Source organism: Muscardinus avellanarius (assembly GCF_963383645.1).
Source record: "Muscardinus avellanarius genome assembly, chromosome: 1".
NCBI lineage: Eukaryota > Metazoa > Chordata > Mammalia > Rodentia > Gliridae > Muscardinus > Muscardinus avellanarius.
This window is the reverse complement of record NC_137786.1, coordinates 142,651,846-142,676,409: the sequence shown is the minus strand read 5'-3', so window position 1 is coordinate 142,676,409 and position 24,564 is coordinate 142,651,846. Positions and strand designations below refer to the sequence as shown.

At 41.0% G+C, this 24,564-nt stretch overlaps 1 protein-coding gene across 1 annotated transcript in view; it reads left to right on the top strand.

The window, feature by feature from the left end:
- Positions 1 to 14,928, top strand: part of POU2AF2 (POU class 2 homeobox associating factor 2) — a gene marked incomplete at its 3' end in the record, with an annotated part of 38,467 nt that extends 23,539 nt beyond the window's left edge. Inside the window, exons 2-4 of the mRNA XM_080716976.1 lie at positions 8,456 to 8,498; positions 13,023 to 13,321; positions 14,527 to 14,928. Of these exons, the coding sequence (XP_080573102.1) occupies positions 8,492 to 8,498; positions 13,023 to 13,321; positions 14,527 to 14,928 (708 nt within the window). The 5' untranslated portion in view covers positions 8,456 to 8,491. The remainder of the gene's footprint in view (positions 1 to 8,455; positions 8,499 to 13,022; positions 13,322 to 14,526) is intronic.
- Positions 14,929 to 24,564: the final 9,636 nt, after the last annotated feature.

Below are 24,564 nucleotides of genomic sequence, written 5' to 3'. Positions count from 1 at the left end.
ATACTGCCTTTGCCATGTCTACACTGCTAAGGAACTTCTTAAGAATCATGGCCTGCAAGCCGGGCGTGGTGGTGCACGCTTGTAATCCCAGCATTTGGGAGGCTGAGACCGGAGGATCGCTGATCGCGGACAGCCTCAGCTACCTAGTGAGGCCCTCCGCAACTCAGTGAGACCGTTTCAAAATAAAGAATAAAAAATAGGGCAGGGGGTGTAGCTCGGAGGTCAAATGTCCCTAGGTTCCATCCCCAGACCCGCAAAAAAAAAAAAAAAAAGAATCATGGCCTGCTAGTGGACAAAGCTCAGATTCCTTAGCATGGCTCCAAAAGCCCTTGAGACCCCAGCTCCTCCATCCTCTGCAGATTCCGCTCGGTCTTCCAGGCTTCAAGCTTCCTGCTTTCCTCTCTCTCACTCCTGCTCTGTGCTCTTCCTCATACTGGAGCCTTTGGTTTTCTCCCACAGTGACAGCACCTTCAACCTATCTGTTTGCTGATTTCCTTCCATCTTTCAAAACTGGACTCAGCTATTACCTACATCACCATGTGCTCAATCACATTGTCCAAGAGTAAACTCCTCCTTAATCTGCTGCACAAAATCGTGGTTAGAGTTGATTTAGGCTAGAATTCAGGCTGTATGACCTACTGGCTCTATGACCTTGGACAAATCGTTTAGCGTACCTATTGATTTTCCAATCTATAAACCAAGGATAATAACTTTTAACAATCTATCTCATTGATTAATAGTAAGGATTTAATGAGATATGTACGTAAATCATATAGCATACTGCAGAGTACATGAAGCACAAAGATACAATTGTCACTAAAGATGAAACAAACACACAGAAACACACAAAGTGTCCGACAGGAAGCAGGTGTCAGGAAATGCTAGTTTTCTCAACTCAACTCTTACTTTAATCACTGCACCAATTACATATATTTGTTTGTGTAACAATTTTCCCTCTGAAAGTGTATGCTATCTAAGAATAGAATGCATGTCCTATTCTTGTTTGATAATGTATAAATCAGTACAATCCTGGAGCATAGTAGCCATGCAATATACTTTTCTGCAATTGGCAAAGTGAAACTTCTATGCCCAAAACATCGACAAGCTAATTATTTCTTAAAGAAAAAAATCTGTTTTCTCTCGCCTATGTTTGGTTCACAAGATCCCTCACACCTGGGAGCTTCCTTTCCCCTCTCCACATCCCCTCAGCCTTCAGCACCCAATTCTGATCCTAGGCACATCCATTTTCCTCTTTTCTGACTTCGTTTGTAGAACACAGATCACATACCTAGAAACTAGGTACACACTGTTGTGAACCACGAGTTACTTTTACCTGAACGAGTCTGTAGCTGATATTTATTGGTGCCTAAGAAACCACCTGACACTTAGCAATTTGAAACAATGATTATTTCTTATAGTTTTATATGTTGCCAGGAAGTCCCCCTATTGTTTTTCCAGGGCTCCCTCAGGCAGTTGCATTTACCTGGAGTCTCAGCTAGGCTGCAAGGCCCAGAATCGCCTGTCTGGTGGTTGGTGGTGCCCGCTATCACAGGAATGCCTCCCCTTACTTCCACATGGTCTCATCCTCCAGGAGACCTGATGGGCTTCCTTATGAGGAGGTCAAAGGGCAGCATTTCAAGCAGGTGACGGTGATTCCTGCACATCCCCTTGAGATCTAGACTCTGAAGCCTATCACTTCAGCCAAATTCCAGTGGCGAAAGCAAGTCACGAAGTCATTCCAAATTCAAGATAGACTCCACTTCCTAATGGGAGGAGCTGCAAAAAAAATTATGGCCATATTTAATCTTCCTCAGTAAATTCTAATCTAAGCAATGCTTACGGCATTGTCTCTAGCCCCTGCAAAATCCAGCACTGTATCTTCCACATCGGGGGCGGCCAATGAATCTCTGGTTCAACTTAGAGACTAGGACACAGAACTTACTTGTTATGTTTGAGAGGCCAAAGGAAAATAAACTGTGGAATCTTGGGTTTCAGTCCTAATTCCTTAATCTACAAAGTGGGTGATCTTGAGTGCATTACTTTTCCTATGCTTGGTCTCTTCTTCTGTTAAACAGAGATGAGAATATCTACTTTCTTCTAAGACAACATGATATAAAGCATCTGGCACATGGTAGATGCTTATAAGTGTACTTCTATTCATTATGGAGCATTTTTCTTATTTTTGATTAAATATGTAACTCAGAGAAGTGTTCCATAAGTCAAAAACCTGTTTAAAACATTGCACAAGTAATAAGATTTATTAGAATGTGTTTGGGTTAGTTTGATCACCATATAAAAAATGACAAGAGTCAGAGGCTCCTGGTTCTACTACATATTTAGCACATTAATTAAGGCATCTAATTCTCTATGCCCATTTTTCCCCCTTGAGGGAAGAAAGTGTTCCAGTCTAACACAGGTACTCATTTAAAGGCTGTGTTAACATATGGCATGTATTTACATTCATTCCAGAGTTGGAGAAAAATCATATGAGTCTAAATTCAGATATTAAAATGTGGTATGAAAATGTTCAATATACTATCATAAGCTCTGTCAATGAGAAATTAAATGTATAAAGTACTTTGAATTCCTTGAAGAAGTACTATTTACAAGTGGCTATGATTATTACTATGTAAACATCAGTGGCAACATCGTTAAGTTTAAAGGGACACTTTCTGAACTATGTAATTCAAGTTAAAAGATAAAAGTATTCAGCAGTGTAAAACATGTTATGCCAGTAAACAATCTTCCTAGTACATTTAAATATAATTCCTTCAACTGGGTTAGCACCTAAAAATATTATAGGGTCATAAAAATAACAATTAATATATTCAAGGGAAACTCCGAATCTTATCACTCTACTAACATGGCGACCTATTAGTTCAAATTAACTCATTTTCATGAAGGGGCTTTTGGGACAGCTGTGAGGCTGCTGTGTTAGCTACAGGAAGTTGCAGACTGGCAAATTTCATTCAAATATAAGCCTCTAAATTTGGCTACCTGGCATTGCAGGATCCTGTTGTTTGCAGTATGCAAATTAAAAAAATTATATACCATCTTACTTGGTCAAAAGCTACGAGCTCTCCAATATTAATTTTAATATGACTCCTGGAGGATTGGTAGGATGAGAAGCAACTATGTTAATGTGATACACTGAACAAGGAGGAAAGGAATGTGACTTTTCCCTTTGCGTGGGGCACCATGGCTGGTGTGGGGGCTGAAGGCTCCTGGTTTAGACTGTTCTTTCCTAGTCCATGAAATCTGAGGATGGGAGAGAGAAATAAGTGCCTTCTCTAAACCATGTCCAGTGAAGTCTAAGATCGGCCCCTTAGGATTGTTCTATGCTCTGTGAGGTGAGTTGAACAGGTGTATTGTCATTTGTTCTGTCAATGATCCATCTAAATTTTTCTCAGTGGTCCATCTAAATATTTCTAAGGCCACCACAGAAGGGATAGTACCAATTATAACTACAAAACAATTAACGCGATGAGAATATTCTGTATCATGAATGTAGTAGTGGGTCACAAGAATTCATCAAAATTTGTAAAAATTCATCAGTTAGTATGATTAAATTTGTGAATTTTATTATATGTGAATTATACATCAGTAAAGTTGCCCATCACAAAAAATAGATTATCACTTGAAAGATTAAGGAGTATATATAAAATATATATGTAAATATCTGTGTGTTTAAATTTGCATTATGTAGCCGGGCTTGGTGGCGCACGCTTGTAATCTCTGCGCTTGGGAGGCGGAGACAGGAGGATCGCGTTGGTTCGGAGACAGCCTCGCTGGCTTAAGAGACCCTGTTTCCACATAAAAATGTTAAAAAATAGGTCTGGGAGTGTAGCCTGTGGGCGTGTATTCCGGAGGTAGAAGGGCTTCCAGGAACCCCAGTACCACCAAAAAAAAAAAAAATTGCATTATGTAGTTCACACTGGGGAGTATCCAATTCTACCTGGTCCTCTTTGTGATCTTTTATATAATTATAAGATCTCTCTTAATATCCCTAAGTCTCCTTTATGCTAATTTTTTAAATGATCATGCTTTCCTATTTTTTATTTTTGAGTTATTAAGTTGAGTTTTCCAAGCATTGAATTATTAAAAAACATGGAGCTAGAAAAACATGAATCCTCAGACACATGAAGCATATCCTATACCAAGCAAGATAAATAAAAAGAAGTCTACCTATAAATAAATTAAGCTGGACTTGAAGAACCTTAATGACAATGACAATGGGAGTTAAAAGCAGGCAAAAGAAAAGGGATGCTGTCATAAAAGAATAAATGTTAAGACTAATAGCAGACTTCTCAACAGTAATGGAAGCCAAGAGACAGTGGAATAATACAAAAGCACTGAAAAAATTACAATAAGGTAACATTTGTAACCCCAGCAATACTCTTTCAAGTACAAGGTCAAAAGAAATGATAGTTTCAGATAAATTAAAACCTAAAACAGTTTACTATCAACACCATCTACACTTAGTGAATGTTTTAAAGAATTCCCTATGAAGAAGGAAATGAATCTAGAAAGAAACTATGGTAGAAAATAAGCAAAGAGAATGGTAACCGTGTAAGTTAGCTTAATGCATATTTACTTAATATATTGATAACTATTATGTCTAATCTATAGAGGTTTAATAAAACAAATCACACTAAAATATAAGAAGACAGCACATACGCATATTTTATAATTTGGAAGAATTTAAAATGTCCTTCCAAAGCTCATGTGTTAAGCTGCACAGCCAGGTTTGAAGGTAAAGCATGGCTAGAGCTGGGTCCTTGGGGGCATGGCCTTAGGGCTGTATAGATCCCTCACCCTCTCCCTTCTCTCCCTGCTTCTGGCCACCATCAGATTGAGCTCAGCTTTCCTCTACCATGTCTACCTTGGAATTGGCCAACTATGGACTGTATTTCTAAAACCATCAGCCAAATAAATATTTCTTCTAAGTTGTTCCGATCAGACATTTTGGCCACAGCAACAAAAAAAGCTGACTAAAATAACATTAATTGGGAGAAGGGTGTAAGAGTTCATATCCTCAGGTCCTCGTCATTCATTGGGAGGTTTAAGATATTGTTTATAGGTTTTGCTAAATCTGCTTGATAACATGCGATGGGTAGCATAAAAAAATGAAAATAGGGTATATTGTTTCCACAGCAGGTACAGGGACAATTATATAGGAAAAAAGAACACAAGAGGCTTCTTTTCATCAAACCATAAGTAAAATCAATTACACTTGTAATATATAGCCTTCTGGTATAAAAACTGATTTGGAGATGGAACAATGCTAGTAGCTGCATGGTAATAATTAAATAAACCTGGGCAGAAGGAAGAGAGGAAGTATAAGAAGATGCTAGAAACTGTTGACAGTGGAAGAGAAAGATAGGAAAAATTTAATAGCATAATTCTCAAAAATAAAGGGACTGTGTCAACCATAGTGGCATAGTCTAAGCTTTATCCAAGCCTGGGACAGAGGCAAAAGGCAGTCAGGCCAGCTGTGACTGATGCTGAGAGGAAAGAGAAGGCTGCTGTGGTGATCAGGAACAGTCTCTGATGTCAGAACGGTCCATGCATCCAACTGAGCATATAAACTATAACTTACAGGACCCTTCATCCTGGCCTCAGCTCATCAGAGCAGTTTAGGAGAAGCAGGCAGATAGAGAAGGTGGGAGAAGAATGATGGGCCATCTTCCAGGCAGCACCAACAGCTACCACCTGCCACACCTGACATACCAGAATGAAGGCTAAGGCAGAAGACAGGAGGGACCCTGGGCACAGTCCTTCAATAATGACCCAACCATTCAGAGCCAGAAACTAGAAGATGGCACTGGACAACACAGGCCCTGGCTACATGGGAAAAATGTGCCCAGACACAAGCACATTTGTGTTTTAACAATGTTAGGAGGATCCTGATCTATACTCACTCCTGGCCACTTGCATGCCCCACTGTGCCTTTCTGCCACTGAACCGTGTTGACTTATTAAACAGGAAAAGACAAATCAAATTTTTATTTGGAAACAGGGTCTCCTAAGCCAGCGCGTGCGGCTGGCTTCAAACCTGCGCGATCCTCCTGTCTCCGCCTCCCAAGCGCGGGGATTACAAGCGTGCGCCACCACGCCCGGCTATTGATGGGTTTTAAATTGTGCAGCATTCTGAGTAACACTATGGGATCTCATGCTGTACCACTCTGTCCTGCTCGGGACATAAATCACACCTTTGTCCAGTACAATAGCACTACCCAAACATCTGTCACTTAATAGGCTCTCAGTTATCAGATAGACTGTCACAGCATCACTGAGAGTAGAGATGCTGGCGATTTTATTACCATATAGCCTTATAATTTATTTTATCATTATTATTGTTATTCCTTTACTTGCCTAATTTACAGAAATAAAAGATGCAAGCATTGAAGTGAAGGCATCAATTCAAACTATAAACAATCGATTAGACCACATGGAGAATAGAAATCTCGCTCCTAGAAGATGCCTAAATTATAAATGAAGCTTCATGGCAGTATGCATGCGTAAGAAAAATAGGTAGTATATATATATATAGGGTTGGATATTGTTCAGGGTTTCAGGCATCCACTGGGGGTCTTGGGAGAAGTGGGGTCTAGCGGAATAGCTAGTGAGTATATACACTGCTCACTGTGTGCCAGGCAGTACTTCATGTAGCCAAGATCACGCAGCTGTCTTGAGAGGCAGAACTGGGGTTCAATCACAGATGTTCTGGATCCACTTACTGTGCTCTAGGGCACTATGGAGTCTTCACTTACATCTCTATATATTTAAGACTTCATACCTACATACCCTGAATGTTTGTGTCCTCCAAACTCATATGTAGGCATCACCTCCTCCTCTAGGATGTGTTCCCTACCCCATCCCTAGCACCAGCTAAGTGCCCATATTGCTCCGTCTTTCCTGACCAAGCCACTTCTCATGCCTCAGTGAGCTGTCTGCTTCATCATCCACCTCCTCTGTGGTAGTTTCCCAGACTACAGTGACAGATTGCCCCGGTTCAGGAGGTTTAAAGCAACAGGGATTTATTGCCTCACCATTCTAGATGCCAGACATGTCAGCAGATTGTTCCCTCTAAAGCTGCTAGGAAAGTATCCTTCCTCGCTTCCTCTGAACTTCTGGGGGTTGCCAGGCAACCCTGGGCTGCCTTGGCTTGAGGTTACATCACTGAGTTTAAGCTTCTGTCTCCAAATGACCTTCTCCCCTTGGGGTTTGTATCTTTGTGTGTTCTCGTTCTTCTGGTAAGGACATCAGTCAAATGGGACTTAGGGCCCACTCTAATCCAGTATGACCTCATCTTAATTTAAATAATTATATCTTCAAAGCTGGGCATGGTGGCACATGCTTGTAATCCAGCACTTGGGAGGCTGAGACAGGAGAATCGAGGTTCGCGGACAGCCCCAGCTACCTAGTGAGGCCCTTTGCAACCAGTGAGACCTTGTTTCAAAATAAAGAACAAAAAATAGGGCTGAGTGTATAGCTCAGAGGTAGAATGCCCCTGGGTTCCATCCCCAGTACCCAGAAACAAAAACAAAACAAATAATTATACCTTCAAAGATCCTATTTCCCAAGAAGAATTAATTCACAGGTACCAAGGATTAAGATTTCAATCTCTCTTTAGAGGAACATAATTCAACCTGTTACATCTCCTAACCTCCCACACTCAGTAGACTGAGGGATTTTTGAAGACAGCATCCTTATTTCACATATTTTTACTATGTCTTTTATGAACTACACTTTGGGCAATAAGGACAAGCCACAGTCAAGGTCAAGGTCAAGGTCCTTCTATTCTAGACAGAGACTGGTAATAAAAAGTGGACTTTTAGGGCTGAAGCCAAATGCCAAGTCTGCGTATGCACATCTGCACATACACAATGCATGCGCATATATACACTTAATATGTGTATATATATATATATATATATTTTTTTTTTTTTTTTTTTGCAGGTCTCGGGATGGAACCCAGGGGCATTTGATTTCCAAGTTACATCCCCTGTCCTATTTTTTTATTTTTTATCTTAAAAAAGGGTCTTACTAAGTTGCAGAGGGCCTCACTAAGTAGCTGAGGCTGTGAGGCTGTCCACAAATCACGATCCTCTGGTCTCAGCCTCCCAAATGCTGGGATTACAAGCATGCATTATACCACGCCCAGCTTACACTTAATATATTTTAATGAATATTAACACAAATAGTGAAACAGAACAAATAAATCATTGTATTCACCCAGCATGTTAGCATGATTACCAGAATCTGAAAGTCTTGTTTCAATCTTGTCCCTTATAAAACTTGAATTCTTACTCTCTGGTCACATCCTCCAACCCAACTCCTCAAGTAATATTTCTGAGTATAAGAAAAAAAAGCTTGTGAAATACATTCTTGATTTTTAATTAAATTTGAGCTTAAACCTAAAGAAGAATGCTCATACTCTGCTTGTCTTCCAGGGCAGTGCCAGTTCCTCCCAGGCTCCCTTCGTCCAGATGCCAGGTGAGCAGCTGAATTAATTCAACCAGCAATTCATTCCCTTTGGAGTTTAAACAACTGAGTATTTGGTGGTGGTGGTGGTGGTGGTGGTGGTGGTGGTGGTGGTGTGTGTGTGTGTGTGTGTGTACACGCGCGCGCGTGCATGCGCATGTGTGTGTGTGTTCTACTTTACACAACTTTCCTAACTTTGCTTCTTTAAAAAAGCTACTTTTTTAAGCTAGGTATTGTCGTACACGCCTGTAATCACAATAGTTGGGAGGCTGAGACAGGAGGTCACAGGTTCAAAGCTAGCCTCAGCAATTTAGTGATGCTCTCGGCAATTTAGGGAGACCCTGACTCCAAATTAAAAATAATAGGGCTTGTAGCTTGACAGTAGAATGACCCTGGGATCAATCCCTGGCATCACAAAAATTTTAATAAAATAAATTAGCTATTTTTAAAACATAGACTCAGCTGGGGGTGATGGTGCACGCCTGTATTCTCAGTACTTGGGAGGCTGAAACAGCAGGATCACAGGTTTGCAGGATCATTCTCAGCAACGTAGTGAGACTCTCAGCAACTTAGTAAGACCCTATTTTAAAACAAACAAACAAAAAAGGGGGTCTGGAGGTATAGCTTGGAGGTAGAATGACCCTGGGATACACACACACACACACACACACACACACACACACACACACACCAAAAAAAAAAACCACAAGCTAGGTGAAGGCAAGCCTCAGTCAGTCACTCCTGAACTCAAAGTCATGTGTCTTGGAGGCAGCCTCTCAATCACTTGTCACTTGTCTAGCAGAAGCTTCTTCAACAAAAGCAATAAATAGCAATTAAGCCATTGACAGAGTTTCATCTGCTTTAGACGGAAAGAGAAAGAGACCTGAAGGCAGAGTAGGGGACTACTTGCCGGGTGCCCTCTATTATGTCACCCACTTAATTCAGTATGTTGTATTCATTCCGATACATATACCTCATTAAATAATCCTGTAGGGATGTAAAAAGGGGCATTCCTTTTTTAAAAATAAGGTCTTGCTAAGTTGCCCTTGTTCACCTGCAACTAGCAATTTCCTGACTTAGCCTCCTGAGTAGCTGAGTAGCTGAGCTGTGCTCAGAGAGAATCATTCTACTTGTATCTTTTCTTCTTCTTTTTTTTTTTTTTTTTTTTTTTTTTTTTTTTTTTTTTTGTACTAGAGATTGAAGCCAGGGGCATTCTATCTCCAAACTGAACCTCTCGTCCCTTTTTATTTTTTATTTTATTTTTTTTTTTTTATTTTTTAATTTTTATTTTTTTGGTAGTACTGGGGGTGGAACCCAGGGGCTTTTCTACCTCCGGCCTATACTCCCAGACTTATTTTATACTTTATTTGGAAACAGGGTCTCACTAAGTTGCTGAGAGCCTCACTCAGTAGCTGAGGCTGGCTTCGAACCTGTATGATCCTCCTGTCTCAGCTTCCCAAGCGCTGGGATTACAAGTGTGTGCCACCATGCCTGGCTTATTTTTTTATTTTAAAACAAGGTCTTGCTAAATTCTAAATTTCTGCTTTCAAACTAAATTCTGAGTTTCAATAAGCTGCTGAGCCCGGCCTTGAATCTGTGATATTACTCTCTGTCTTTCAAGTACTAAGATTACAGGAAGATGCCTGGCTAGGGGTATTCTTTCTTTTCTATTTTTTTCTTGTCTTCTTTCTTTTCTTCTCTTTTCTCTCTCTCTCTCTCTCTCTCTCTCTCTCTCTCTCTCTCTCTCTCTCTTTATTTATTTTTCCTTTGTGGTGATGGGGATTGAACCCAGGGGTATTTTACCTCCGAGCTATATCCTGAGCCCTAAAAAAAATATATATATATATATATATATATATATATATATATATATTTTTTTTTTTTTTTTTTTTTTAGAAACAAGGTCTCACTAAGTTGCTGAGGCTGGCTTCAAACCTGTGATCCTCCTGTCTCAGTCTCCCCAGTACTGGGATTACAAATATGCATCACCATGCCCAGTTTAGGGGCTTTCTTAATGAGAGTGTTGAGCACCTTCATACACACACACACACACACACACACACACACACACATCCTTCACAGAGCTTAAGCTCAGAAATTTCACAAGCCTTCTCAATAGTTTTCCTATCTTCCAAGATGGATAGGGGGAAAAAAAATAAGAGCCCTGGAGGATCTCAAATAGATGGCAAAGTAATTTTAAGTTCTCCCACCCAGTAACAGATGGACGTATCTCTCTATGTTGTGTTTTTCAATCATACTTAATGTCATTGAAATTTGCTGCTCTCTTCTACAGAAGGAAATTTCTGAAGCTTCTCTTTCCATCTAGAATTGGTCTTCCACTTTTAAAGCAGAGGTTTTTCTGATGCATAGTGGTTTTTATTTGAAAACTGAAAGTACAGACATGACGGTCTGGAAGGCTTGTTTACAGATTCTTCAATCTGGCCCCAGCTGTAACCATTCCTATGGATGGACACTTGTAACACAAAACTGAACCTTATTTTTAAATACTAATTTCCATCTCCACAGATCCCCCTCCCACCCAAAGGAAGAATGTTTATAATTAGAACTAACCACAAGTTTCAAATGCATGAGTAGATTGGAAGTTTGGTGTTATAGAATTTAAGATAAAAAAAAAACATAGCAAGTCAGATCACGCTGAAGGTTTCATTGGGGAATTTTGTTGGCTTCTTCTGCATTAATGCATTTACATTTAGTTGTTGAACACAATCTTATATCACTGAGTTTACAGAAACTGGCTAAGACCGAGCTCTGCCAGCACCACGGGGCCTGCAGATTAGAAAGACGGGTGTGAGCTGTGAAAGAGAAATAGACATAATATAAAATCCCATGTAGTGTGGGAGTGGCCGGAGCGCTGTGCACGCAGACAGGTGTGCCAGGATGACAAGGGGGAGGGGCCTGGATGAGCCCGGAGAGTGGGGGGGTGGGCAGAGACACGCTCAGAAGCCCTTCACTCTCGGTTGGGAGAAGTAAGGGAAACAGAGCTTGCATCTTCTCCCTCACTCAGCTCTTCTGTGACCTCAGTGTTGGTCTTTGATAGTTAGACCACATCTACCACCAGCTGGAGTACCCAAACCTCAGTTACGCAGACCTTGAATTTGTGCCCGCAAACATGTTCTAAGTGATCATGTGTTTGCTGCTACAACTGAGCTATGGGGTCAGAAAGTGGTTATCAAACATTTCTCTTCTCTTCTCTTTTTCTCTTCCCTTTTTTCTCTTCTCTTTTTTTCTCTTCTCTTCTCTTCTCTTCTCTTCTCTTCTCTTCTCTTCTCTTCTGGAACTACTTCCAGCATTACCTGACTACAAAAGACTTGACAGTTTCAGCTTTTCCCCTCTTCCATCAGGTAAACTTCAGAGCCCAGCACGTCCTCTTCCAGTGCCCTGCTCTGGTGAGCTGAGGGCTCCCATATGGCCAGGAGAGGGCAGCAAAGAACATCGGACTCATCAAAGCCAGAGGATAATGTTTGTGTTCCTCTAAAATTGGTTCCTAAAAGGCTAAGATGTAGCTCAGTGGCAAAGCACCGGCTTCGCAGATACAGCGCTCTGAGTGTTATCTCTGGTTCCAAAAAGACAAAAAGACCCTCTAAAATTGGTTCCCTAAAGGAAGGAAAAGGAGGATAGATAGTAGGGAATAAAATTGGCAAAACTGTGTTATGTGCATGTACGAATATCTAACAATGAATCCCACCATTATGCATAATTATAATGCACCAATAAAAAACCATTAAGAATAAGATACCTGCTAGCCGAAAAATAAAATAAAATCGGTTTCCATTTAACCATGTTATCAAAGCAAGCCATTTATCATCCTACTAGGTTAAAGGTCAGTACATAAAAGAATTAGAAGACAGAACAAACTCTTTCTATGATCTGAGGTAGAGTTATACAGATAGCCTTATCTAGAGATACAGCATCTGAGATAACAAGCCCAGAAGCAGCCTCTTATAAATGATCTTTGTATTTTAGGGACACCACACAAAAGCTATAAAAGATGCTCCATTCAATAAAATGTGGATGCCAAGGGTTTCCTTGGCTTTGTCTTGAAGCCCAACCCCTTCCTAGCATAGAGCCTAGCATCTGGAAGATAAACAATAGATGTGCGTTGCCTGCTTGAATAATTGAACAGATCCTATATCGCATGCCTGTAATCCCAGTATTTGGGAGGCTGAGACCGGAGGGTCACAGGTTCAAGGACAGCCTCAGCAAGTAGTGAGACTCTCAACCTGAGGAGACCCTGTTTCAAAATAAGAATAAAACGGGGCTGAGGGTGCAGTTCAGAGGCACAATACCCCCAGGTTCAATCCTCAGTACCACACAAAAAAAAAACTAAAAATATAAAAATGAGCTAATTCCTAAAGGCAGCGTGTTCTTTAAGTATCTCTGTTACTTGGGCTGGAGATTTCTAAAAGGCAATGCAGGCAGATCTCGTGCTTTTCAAGGCCCTTGTCTAGTTCGGGGTAGGGGCATCGGGTGGGTGTTAACATCAGTTTTGTTCAACTGTTTTTCATTTGGCAACAGGTTCACCGGTCATGTCGGGGTACTATGGCGTCAGAAGATCTTTTTTGTCTGACTCAGACTTTCACAACAGTAAACCATTTTCCAATGACGTCTACACCTCCAGCATGGCGAAGCCCTTTCCCTGCGAGCCGCCTGCGGGCCAGAGCCACACGGCGCTGCTGGAGCCCTACATGGCGGAGCCCTACGCTGACTACCGCGCCCCGGCGCTCGCCCCCAGCCCCGGCTCTCTGTTCAGCGCCTCTCCCCTGCCGCCGCTCCTGCCGCCGCCCTTCCCCAGCGACCCAGCCCACTTTGTTTTTGTGAGTATGCCTTATTTCACAAGCCAGGAATGGAGGCGGTTCTGACTCACCTCGAGACCCCTGATGCTGCCCTGTGCACCCGGAGGCACCAGGTCGGACTGGTTCTGGTTCCACCAGGCCCCCTGAGCGAGTCTGGCTCAAAGGTCCACTTTAACCATGACAGCAAGAGTGTTTAGGGAACTGAACCGAAAATCCTTAAGGTAGGATGTACATCCATGTTGCTCATACTTTGATTTTGCCAGATGTTCCTCAGTCCCCTTAGTGCAAGTCATCCTTAAGGACAGAACACTGAGTTACATCCAGGCCTGGCTACGTAATCTACCAAAGCAGGTCAAGGGGTTTCTCCTTTCACCAAGATCCCCTGCCTCCTCCTTCCCCAAAATAGCTCTACCTTATACCACCTTGTTCTCTCTTGATCCTTCCAAAGAAATAAGTTCATAGAGAACTGAAGGATGCAATCCTCTCCTTATAGAAAACCATACAGCCTCCACCACAAAGGAATGAGTCTCTAAGGGCAGAATTTCGGGAAAAGGGGTGGGAGAGAGAATTAACCTTACTGAATTCCTACTCTGTTCCAGAACCCTGTATATGACTTTGTCTGGTTAGTACTTGCATTAACGCAGACAATGTTCATGAAAGGCCCATTTTATGGATGAAGAAGTGAGATGCTCCAGGTCAGGAGGGCAGCAGGTAGCAGCTGTCAGTGAATCAGCCCGCCCACGGGTCGGCTTGAAGAGGTAGCTCCATTCCTGTTTCCCCCACCTCAGGCAGGATGGCCTCCCCAGCCCACTCAAAAGCTCACTGTGCAGCTGGAAAGGGGCCAAATGCTGATCTACTCACTATGTAAAGGGTGTTCTAGGGCCCAGAGTAACATGAGGCTCGAAAAGAACACTAGACACCGCGCATCGTAAACAATACAATGCCCAGCACTTGGCCACTTTTTTTCTTCTCACATTTCACCCACTTAGTATTGTTTCCTGGGAAAAAAGAATCTCAGCATATAAGGAAATCCCATCCTAGAGTAAAAAGGAACCAAAACGTTCCCTGTGGGTGTCGGACGCCAGAGGTGAGCTGCCGGGTAGGCAGGCGTTATCAGCAGTGGGAGGACGCCGAGGTTGCTCTGGAAGCCAGGGTCCAGCAGCAGCCCTGGGAGCCACAGACCACCAGCTAACCAGTAACCACGCTGGCCTTTCTGTTCTCTTCAGAGGGATTCGTGGGAGCAGACAGTGCCGGATGGCCTCAGCCAGCCGGATCCCGTGCTCTCGGACGCCCTGCAGACCTTGCCACCCAGCACCAGCTGTCTCCCTCAGCTGGAGTCCGGAGGCACCACATACCACAGGAGCTCCAGTTGGGGTGCCTCTCTGGCTGGGGCTCAGCCCTACACACTACATACGCTGGAGGATCTGCACCACACGCCGGGGTACCCCACGCCACCTCCTTACCCCTTCACCCCTTTCATGACGGTGTCAAATGACCTGCCACCCAAGGTGGTGCCTCTCTCCCCAGATGAGGGGACAGATGCCTCTTCCCTCCATGACCCTTCGCCCTGGACAAAAGAAGACGGGAGTGTGGCCTGGGGGTCTTATGAATGCCGCAGAGCTTACTGAGGGTGTGGACCAAAGGACTCTGTGCTAATGTCTAAGTTGGGTTCTATGGCCTGCAGATTGCGTTAGGTGTGCCAGCTCACTTGGAACTGGATTTTCAGGATAAGCCATAATGCCACCCTTTGTTAATGGACGATGACATTTATTTGTAATCTTCCCCACCACATTCCCCGAGGAACACAACACACTGCTAAGTGAATATGTTTAGTGAGATGACCTTACAGTGAGATAATTCTGGAACTTTAAGAACCAATTACGTTTTGAATCCTCTGTTATCTTTGGAGTGTCATTTGGGGCACTGATTTTTTTTTTTTTTTTTTTTTGCTGAAATTACATTAAAAAGTTTGTGCAGATCATACAACATAAAGATTTCCCTGTCTAATTTTCTCAGTTGTACGCTATATGTATTCTTTAATAAAAGAGAATGGATAGGATATAATATAGATTGGGACACATAAACCAAAACCCATTTGTATCATGTGACCTTAAAGCATTAAGTATTATATGCATTTCCCTGAGACTTTTGCAAGGGATCAGTTAAAAAAAAAAATAAGGCACCAATGAAGCAAGCGTTTTATTATCAATACAATAGGATGAGCTCAGGAAACTATTTTTAAAAATACATAGTTTTAACTCTTCCCTAAAGCCCAAGATGTCTAAAAATTAGTCCAACCTCCCAAAAGCCAAACATTTTTTTTTGATCAATGACAACAGCCTTAATTAAACTAGACATTGTTTCTCTGATGGAATAAGCCAACAGCTATCAAAGTGGATGAGTAAAATGGGCATTCCATGATCAAATTAGAATTCATGCATTTTAAAGAAATTACAAAAAGTAGGATCACGTTGTTGGCAGTAAACAGGCCAGAGGATGCCCGAAGCCAAGTGGCTCTGGGGAAGGATCTATTGTCAGTTGGAGTTCATGGCACTGCCCACAGCATCCCTAGCTATGTGAAGGAAGGCCTTGTTGGTGGCTTATTGGTCAGAAATATACAGCTCTTACTAAGTAAGAATGAAGAAAGTAACACCTGAAACATTCATCTTTCTCATGTAAGTTGTGGCAGGGTTTCCTCTGACAGTGCCAGGGTAAGCCCCACCTGGTGGTGCACCTGTCCTCAGACCATGCCCATCATGAACGCTCTGTATACACTTTGACTGCAAACTCCCAAGTCAAGACCCATAAGTTAAACCTACACCCTTCCTCCAATCTTCTACCTCCATCCTCTCTTTATTTCTCACATCTTACTCATCCCTCTCGTTTCTCCTATTCATCCTCTGGAAGGAAAGACTGAATTTCTACTCAGTTGCACAAAGCCCCTCAATAGAGTCTCTGCCGTGTCTTCAATTATTGTCTTGTACTCTACCTTAGATAGGTAAGGGTCCAGGAATTCAAATAAAGGGGATTCAGTCACACTTAGAAGTGAATAATGGATATATCTCCTTCTCTGAGATATCAAGGATATCTTATGGTTCAGCAAACATGCTGCTAACCTTGGGAGTGACAGCAGTAATTCCTGGGTAGGAATCCTTCCTTAACCTCACACCCCTGAAGTTCCCTCCCAGGAGAGCATTACTGATGGGAGCAAATTAAGAATGAGCCTTTGTGGCCCTCAGCTGCTGGGCCACACTCTATGGTCCCCTGTCCAACTTCCTTACTCCCCAGAACTCTTTTTTTGCTAAGTAAGTATTTTTTGCTGAGTATATTTATATATTTTTTCTTTTTCTTTCTTTCTTTCTTTCTTTCTTTCTTTCTTTCTTTCTTTTCTTTCTTTCTCTTTCTTTCTCTCTTTCTTTCTTTCTTTCTCTCTTTCTTTTTTTTTGTGTGTGGTACTGGGAATGGAACCCCAGGGCTTTCTACCTCCAGGCTACATCTTTGACCTATTTTATATTTTATTTGGAAACAGGGTCTCACTAAGTTGCTGAGAGCCTCACTAAGTAGCTGAGGCTGGCTTTGAACCTCCGTGATCCTCCTGTCTCAGCCTCCCAAGTACTGGGGTTACAAGCGTGCACCACCACGCCCATCTTATTTTTATTTTTCATAAATTTTATATTGACATACAATAACTGTAAACACTTATGGGGTACAACATGCTATTCCAATACATCTACACATTTAATAATAATCAAGGTCATTTGCATGCCCATGAACATGCGTATCTTGGTAGTGAAACATTTTAAAAAAACGCTTCTATATTTTAAATATACAGTATGTTATTACTGACAATACTTATTCTACTGTGCAATAATAGTTCAGTACTCCTAACTATAACTTTGGCCCTTGGATTCACTTTTCCCCATCTCCCCTCTTCAGTCTCTGGTAACCATTATTCTACTCTTTCTATGAGGTTGATGTATTTAGATTCTGCACATGACGCAGAGAGATCATGCTGTAATTATCTCTCTGCACCTGGCTTATTGCATTTAATATACAATCCAGGTTCCTCTATGTTGACACAAATGACAAGATTTTTATCTTTTTATGACTGAATACTATTGCCTTATGTCTATATACCAAATCCTCTTCATTCATTCACCAACCAATGGCCTTTAGGTTGATTTCATATCATGGATATTGTGAGTAATGCTACAATAAATATGTGAGCATAAATTGTATGTGGTGGTACACAGTGGTAATCCCAGGAATCGGAAGGCTAATATGGGAGGATTGCAGGTTTGAGAACAGCATCAGCAATTTAGCAAAACTCTCGGTAACCTAGCAAGACACTATCTCAAAACAAAAGAATAAAAGAGAGCTGAGCATGTAGCTCAGAGATAGAATATCTCTGGGTTCAATACCGTAGTAAAAATAAATAAATAAATAAATAAATAAGCATGCAAGCCAGACATGATGGTACACGCTTGTAATCCCAGGGAGGCTGAGACAGGAGGATCCTGGTTCTCAGACAACATCAGCTACTTAGTGAGTCCCTTTGCAGCTCAGTGAGACCCTGTTTTGAAATAAAGAATAAAAAAATAGGGGTGGGGTGTAGCTCGAAGGTGGAATTCCCCTGGGTTCCATCCCCAGTATAGCAAAAATAAGTAAATAAATAAATAAATAAATAAATAAGAAAAGTTAATATAAATAGCTCTTCAACAGTATGGAGGTTCCTGGAGAAAAAAATAGCTCTACCAAATGACCCAGCAATCCCACATCCTGTTATATGCCTGAAAGAAAGAAAGAAAATCAGCCAGAGTTTTATTTGTTTTTCCATGAAAGGTAGCCATGTCTGGTGTGGGAGAGAAAAACTGTGTGTGTGTGTGTGTGTGTGTGTGTGTGTGTGTGTGTGTGTGTTACTAGGGATTGAATCCAGAGGTGGTCTACCTCTGAGCTAAACTCCAGCCCTGTTTTATTTGATTTTGAAACAGGGTCTCACTAAGTTGCAGAGGGCCTCACTAAGTTACTGAGGCTGGCAGCAAACCTGTGCTCTTCTTGTCTCAGCCTCCTAGGTACTGAGATTACAGGAATATACCACCATGCCCAGCTATAACTGTTGTTTCTTAATTCCAGTGGGACTTGGACCTTAATAGCAGAGCCGTCTGTCCACCTCAGAGCAACTCATATGTGAACAACAGATCTGTGCATCATAAAGAAGAGCTGGGCATGGTGGCTTGCCTGTAATCTCAGTTCTTAGTAGGCTGAGACAGGAGAAATGTAGGTTTGAGGCCAGCCTCAGCAACTTAGCAAGATTATGTTTCAAATTTTTTTTTTTGTGTGTGTGTGTGGGGGGGGGGGTCTGAGGATGGAACCCAGGGGCATTCGACCTCTGAGCTACACCCCCTGCCCAATTTTTTATTCTTTATTTTGAAACCGAATCTCACTGAGTTGCAGAGGACCTCACTAAGTAGCTGAGGCTTTCCGTGAACCGCAATCCTCTTGTCTCAGCCTCCCGAATGCTGGGATTACAAGCATGTGCCACCACCCCCAGCATGTTTCAAAATTTTTTTTTTTTAATATTTTTAGCTGGGCATGGTGGCACATGCTTGTAATCCCCCCCGCTTGGGAGGTGGATACAGGAGGATCGCGCAGGTTCTAAGCCAGCCTTGCTGGTTTAAGAGACCCTGTTTCCAAATAAAAATATAAAATAGGTCTGGGAGTGTAGCCCGGCGGTAGAAGGGTTTCCAGGAACCCCAGTACCATATATATATATATATATATATATATATATATATATATATATATATATATATATATTTTTTTTTTTTTTTTTTTTTTTTTTTTAAGGCTGGGAGTGTAGCTCAGGGTAAAAAGTCCCTGGGTTCAATAAAAGGAAAGAAAGGAGGGAGGGATCCAGCCTTCTTTGTAGATTTACTGGGTCTTCAAGAGTCTCAGAATCATTTTTCTAGACTGACTGTAAAGTGTGGGCATGTATGTATATGTGCCTGCGTGCGCGTGTTTTTTACTGGAGATTGAACCCAGGGGCATTCTCTGAGATATACCCTCCTAGCCCCATTTTCTATTTTTTTTTATTTTGAAACAAGGCCTGATTAATTTACAGGAGGCCTTATTAAGTTTTTGAGCCTGGCAGCAAATTTGTGTCCTTTCTCAGCCTCCTAAATACTGAGATTGAAAGTGTGCACCACCATGCCTGGCTGACTGTTTAAAATGTATAACTAGAGTCATCTGTTCATCATTTATTATTTGGAAATAACATGGTTGTGTAAATAATATATATGTGTCCATATAACTTTAACTTTTGATTATAAGGTTAAATGTCAGACACATCCATATCACTTATTTTACTGTTGTCTGCTCTTGTGCTGACGTACATTCATCTCTTCACAACCTGAAGATGCACTGCTTTTCAGAGAAGCTGAGCTCAGCAACCAGACTTCAGAGCAGAGGAAAACACAGTGAGGGTTTTCTACGCTCCTCCTGAAGCCATCTAAACCCTTTCTCAGTGCGTGGTATAGTTAATTTCTAAAGCAGAAACATGCACAGGTCCACATTCCATGTACTACCCATTTCAGTTATTTAGCCTGCCCTGTGCAGGTAGTATAAGTGACGCTAATAAATTTCAAATGGTAAATGGTTTTTCAGATTTCTATTTAGCTTGACAACATGTTCCTACATTTCATAAATTTCATTTTGACCCCATTTTCTTGTTACACATTTTGCTAAAAAGTGAAAACAAGCTACAAATTTAACAGGGAACTTAATTCTATTTCCCTACCCTATTTTCCATTCAACTCCTCCCAAGTTTTACTACACGTGGGGACCAGTTACACCTGTTCTTGCATGGTACTAGCATATGAAAAATGCACATTCTTCTCTTCCTCTTCTTCCTTCAACCTGCGAATCTGACTCATGGCTTTTCTAGGAAGGCCAGAGAAAATTAAGAGCGTGGGTTCAAAACTTTCTCTTTCAGACCCTCCCAGGATACAGCATATATTTAAGATGTATAGTAAGCAAAGAAAGTCATGTCAAGTCTAAATTACTCAGGAAAGCTGACCAGATGAGAATGTCAAAAAGAAGCCAAAAGTGGAACGTGTCCATGCAAAAGCTGCATTATAGACAATCACCCCGTGAATCACTGGGGACTGAAACAGCATGTGGCTGAAAGTGTTTGCATTTCTCTTACAGTGTTATTCAAACCTCAAAGAATGAGAGGAGAAAACCACATCTTTACCTTGTTTATTTAATAAATACTTTTAAATGATCATTATGACTTGCCACAGCTCAGTTAATAATACAATGTCAAGGTAGGATTGTGGGAGAGGAAGAAGACTGAAGTGCTACAAAAGAAATTTCACAAAGGGAAGAGAGTGTCTAACCCCAACAGTAAAATATATATAAGACATAGGAATATTCATATATGTAGATAGTATTCTATGACACATTTTTCAAAATGTAAATCTAAATAATATCATCATAAGAAATAAAACACTGGCAATATTTAGAGTCCCAAAATAACATTTGATACCCAAGAGTTAAGTCACATTGCACTGTAGTGATTCTATCAACCGTACACCAAAATTACACTCTTTAGGTTCAACCACTGGGTTCTGTGTATAAGTGTCCTCTTATTATTATACTATTCCTCCAATACAATGGTAACTATTGACCTCAGAGAGATTAAGGGAAATCAGACATGCTAAAGAAGAGAGTACCTCTCTATCTAAAGAGACTTAAGAGAAGGCTGCATGATGGTTCCCAATGTTGTGCCTAGTACCTGGCTCGGGAGCTGACATGTTATAGGTGCTCAGTATGTCTGCATACCAAACTAGAATTATGCCATCAAGATAAATAACTGCTTAGTCCCTGACTCTGTGGATGACAGCACATGAGAAAATTCTCACCATGCTTAGCATGTAACATTAGCCATACTCTGGAAATTCAGACAGTAGGTGAATACTAAGCTTTCGTAGTGATGTATTTAAGACAATTTAGTTAGTATTTAAAATGTTTTTCAGAAGTTAAATTACTGACCCTTTGAAGTAGCACAAAAATATTGATATGTTAATTTAGTATTTACAGGTACTATGATATATTGATAGAAAGACAAATTCAAGTTATTCGGTGTGTGTATTATCTCTGGTGTGATTGATTGATTGATTGATTGATTTACTTGCAGTACTGGGTGATGGAACCCAGGGGCTTTCTACCTCCAGGCTACACTCCCAGACCTATTTTATAATTTATTTGGAAACAGGGTCTCACTAAGTTGCTGAGAGCCTCACTAAGTAGCTGAGGCTGGCTTCGCACCTGTGCAATCCTCCTGTCTCCGCCTCCCAAGTGCAGAGATTACAAGCGTATGCCACCACGCCTGGCTTTTCTGGTGTGATTTAAACAAGTATGCCAAATAAATTAGAAACTATAATCTCCCAGGGTCAAACTAAATACATAATATCTTCCATCTTTATTTCCAAATGATGATACCAAATTATTTCTGATCTTTTATATAGAAATATTATCTAACCATAACTCCTAATAAATAGTCATGTGCCAGGCATGGTGGCACACACTTGTAATCCCTGCACTTGGGAGGGGGAGACAGGAGGATAACACAGGTTCGAAGCCAGCTCGCTGGCTTAAGAGACCCTTATATCTAAATAAAAATATAAAATAGGTCTGGAAGAGTAGCCCAGAGGTAGAAGGGTTTCCAGGAACCCCAGTACCACCAAAAAAATAAAATAATAATAATCATCATCATGTAAGTTTGTTATATGCAATTATTATTTTTGCAGTACTGGGTATGGAACCCAGGGGCGTTATACCTCCAACTACACCCCCAGCTCTATTTTTTATTCTTTATTTTGAAACAGGACCTCATTGAGTTGCAAAGGGTTTCATAGTAGCTGAGGCTGTCCGTGAACCACGATCTTCCTGTCTCAGCCTCCCAAATGCTAGGAAATCAAGAGTGGGCCACTGTGCCCAGCTTGCTATATGCAATATCACTGTCAGTACATTACAAGAAAAAGGGAGGATAGTAAAATATGTTACATGTTCAAAAAGGAGAAAAATGTGAACCAAATGAGTAATACCTAGGAATTAACTCTTTTGCATTGGGAAAATTTATGGTCCTGATAACTTTTCCCCTAGCCAAATATCTTGAGTGCAATAATACAAAAGTGTTAATGCTTAGTAAACTAATGTAAGTGAAAGATCACTTAACTGTTTTATTTCTTAACATTAGTTACATATTCCTAAGTTTTCATCGCAGTATTCTTTATGTTTGCCTTAAATACTGCATAATAAAAAACACCCTAAGTAAAAGATGAACTTTCAAAACAGAATATGATGGCATCTTTTACTTAAATGATGAATTATCAAATGTTTGTTCTCATGGAAGCTTTAAAAGTCAAAGTTAGCCGGGCGTGGTGGCGCACGCTTGTAATCCCTGCGCTTGAGAGTCAGAGACAGGAGGATCGCTCAGGTTTGAAGTCAGCCGTGCTGGCTTAAGAAACCCTGTTTCCAAATAAAAATGTAAAATAGGTCTGGGAGTGTAGCTCGGAGGTAGCAGGGCTTCCAGGAACCCCAGTACCACCAAAAAAAAAAAAAAGTAAAAGTTAAAACTTTGAGTATGTCTTATAAGAAGAGACTGAGTTGGCCAAATCATTGAGCAGCCTTCATCTAACAGTCTACCTGGTCATTTTCCTAAGGGCCAAATGTTCATCCTACCGCCCAATAAGTGCCTTTGTCCTCCATGTATTCAACTTTTTGGAACTTGATATTTCCCACAAGGTTTGGTAACAGTGTCTCAAAGTCAAGGTAACAAAAGAACTTTGCATCAATAAAGAGAATTTAGAGCTGTAGTCAAATTTGGAGGGATAAAACTATGCCTTTTTCTTAAGGAAACTCTCAGTCTATATGTGTCTAAGTTTAACTAAACCTCCTACTTTGGGGGAAGGGGACATAGTACTTTATAGTGTCATTTGCATATAAAATACTGCAAAAATTTCCGTTAAAATATTCAATTTAAACTTTCAAAAGCAAATCCATTCACTTGGAGTGCCACCAGCCGACTTTAAGAAGCCCAATAACAAAGTAAGGAATTTCTGAGCATGGTGGCAAGAGATCTGGAAAACTGATGTATGAATAATTAGAGAAAGTGCAGATGTTGGCCTCAGGAAGACAAGGCTTGGGTGGAAAGTGGGCATAACTTCCTCTTACTAGTACTGGACTAGGTCAGGGCAGATAATTGACATATGATTGTTGAATGAATGAATGAATGAATGAACGAATGAACTTAACCCATACTTTTAAAAAAGAGTAGTGTGAAAGTGGGAGGAAAGAGCCACTGACTGATGGCTAAAACCAGGGTTTATTATATTTGTATTTCTGGTGCTTAATACCATACCTGGTATACAGTGGTGATCAATTAGTACATAATAAATTTGTCCTAATCACTGATCACTAAAATTGTATGATAGTGAAACAGGCTGACTTACAGTGAGCTCCATTTCCTCTACAGAGCTTCTCTAAGACTCAGCATCTCAGCCAAGAAATGGAGCCAGAGGTTAGATAGCCACCAACAGAGACGTTGGGAAAAGACCGGAAGTGCCTCCCTGAACGTCAAAAACCCTTTCCAAGGCCCAGTATCAAAGATACTATTATATTTTCAAGGAAATGAGCCTGTGAGTAGATTGGACCCCACAAGAGTTTTTCAGTGTTGTTTTTTTTTTTTAATCAAAATCCCAAAGAGATTATTAGGATTTCAGGGAAGACACCCTAGAGGTAACAGTGCCCCCAAACAAGAGGGTTTTAGTCTGAGAAGCACAAGTAATAATCAGCATAATAAGAGCTTATCCTTACCTCCAGCCAGCCTCCTCTTCAGGGTTCCAAGGTTTTCAGAACCTAGTTACTAGGCTGCCCCATCTTAGGCACTTTGTACATAACTAATAGTAAAAACAGCACACAAAATACTCACGTGCTCAATGCTGAGCATGTCTGCATGTATTAAGAGTGGAATTTTTCCACAGCTACTCACAATTCATTATGGGTCATTAAATTAACTTAGGGAGTCCCATCCAATATGTATTTCTTATAAACAGAATGAAATGAAAATGCTGGAGTATTACAGAAAGTATCAGAGTGCTTCCCATACACAGGCACACATTGCTTCATGGCTTGTTTTATAGATAATGTTGCAGATGCAACATGTGAAATGGATTTCTTGATGTGGGTTGAAGTCCAAAAAG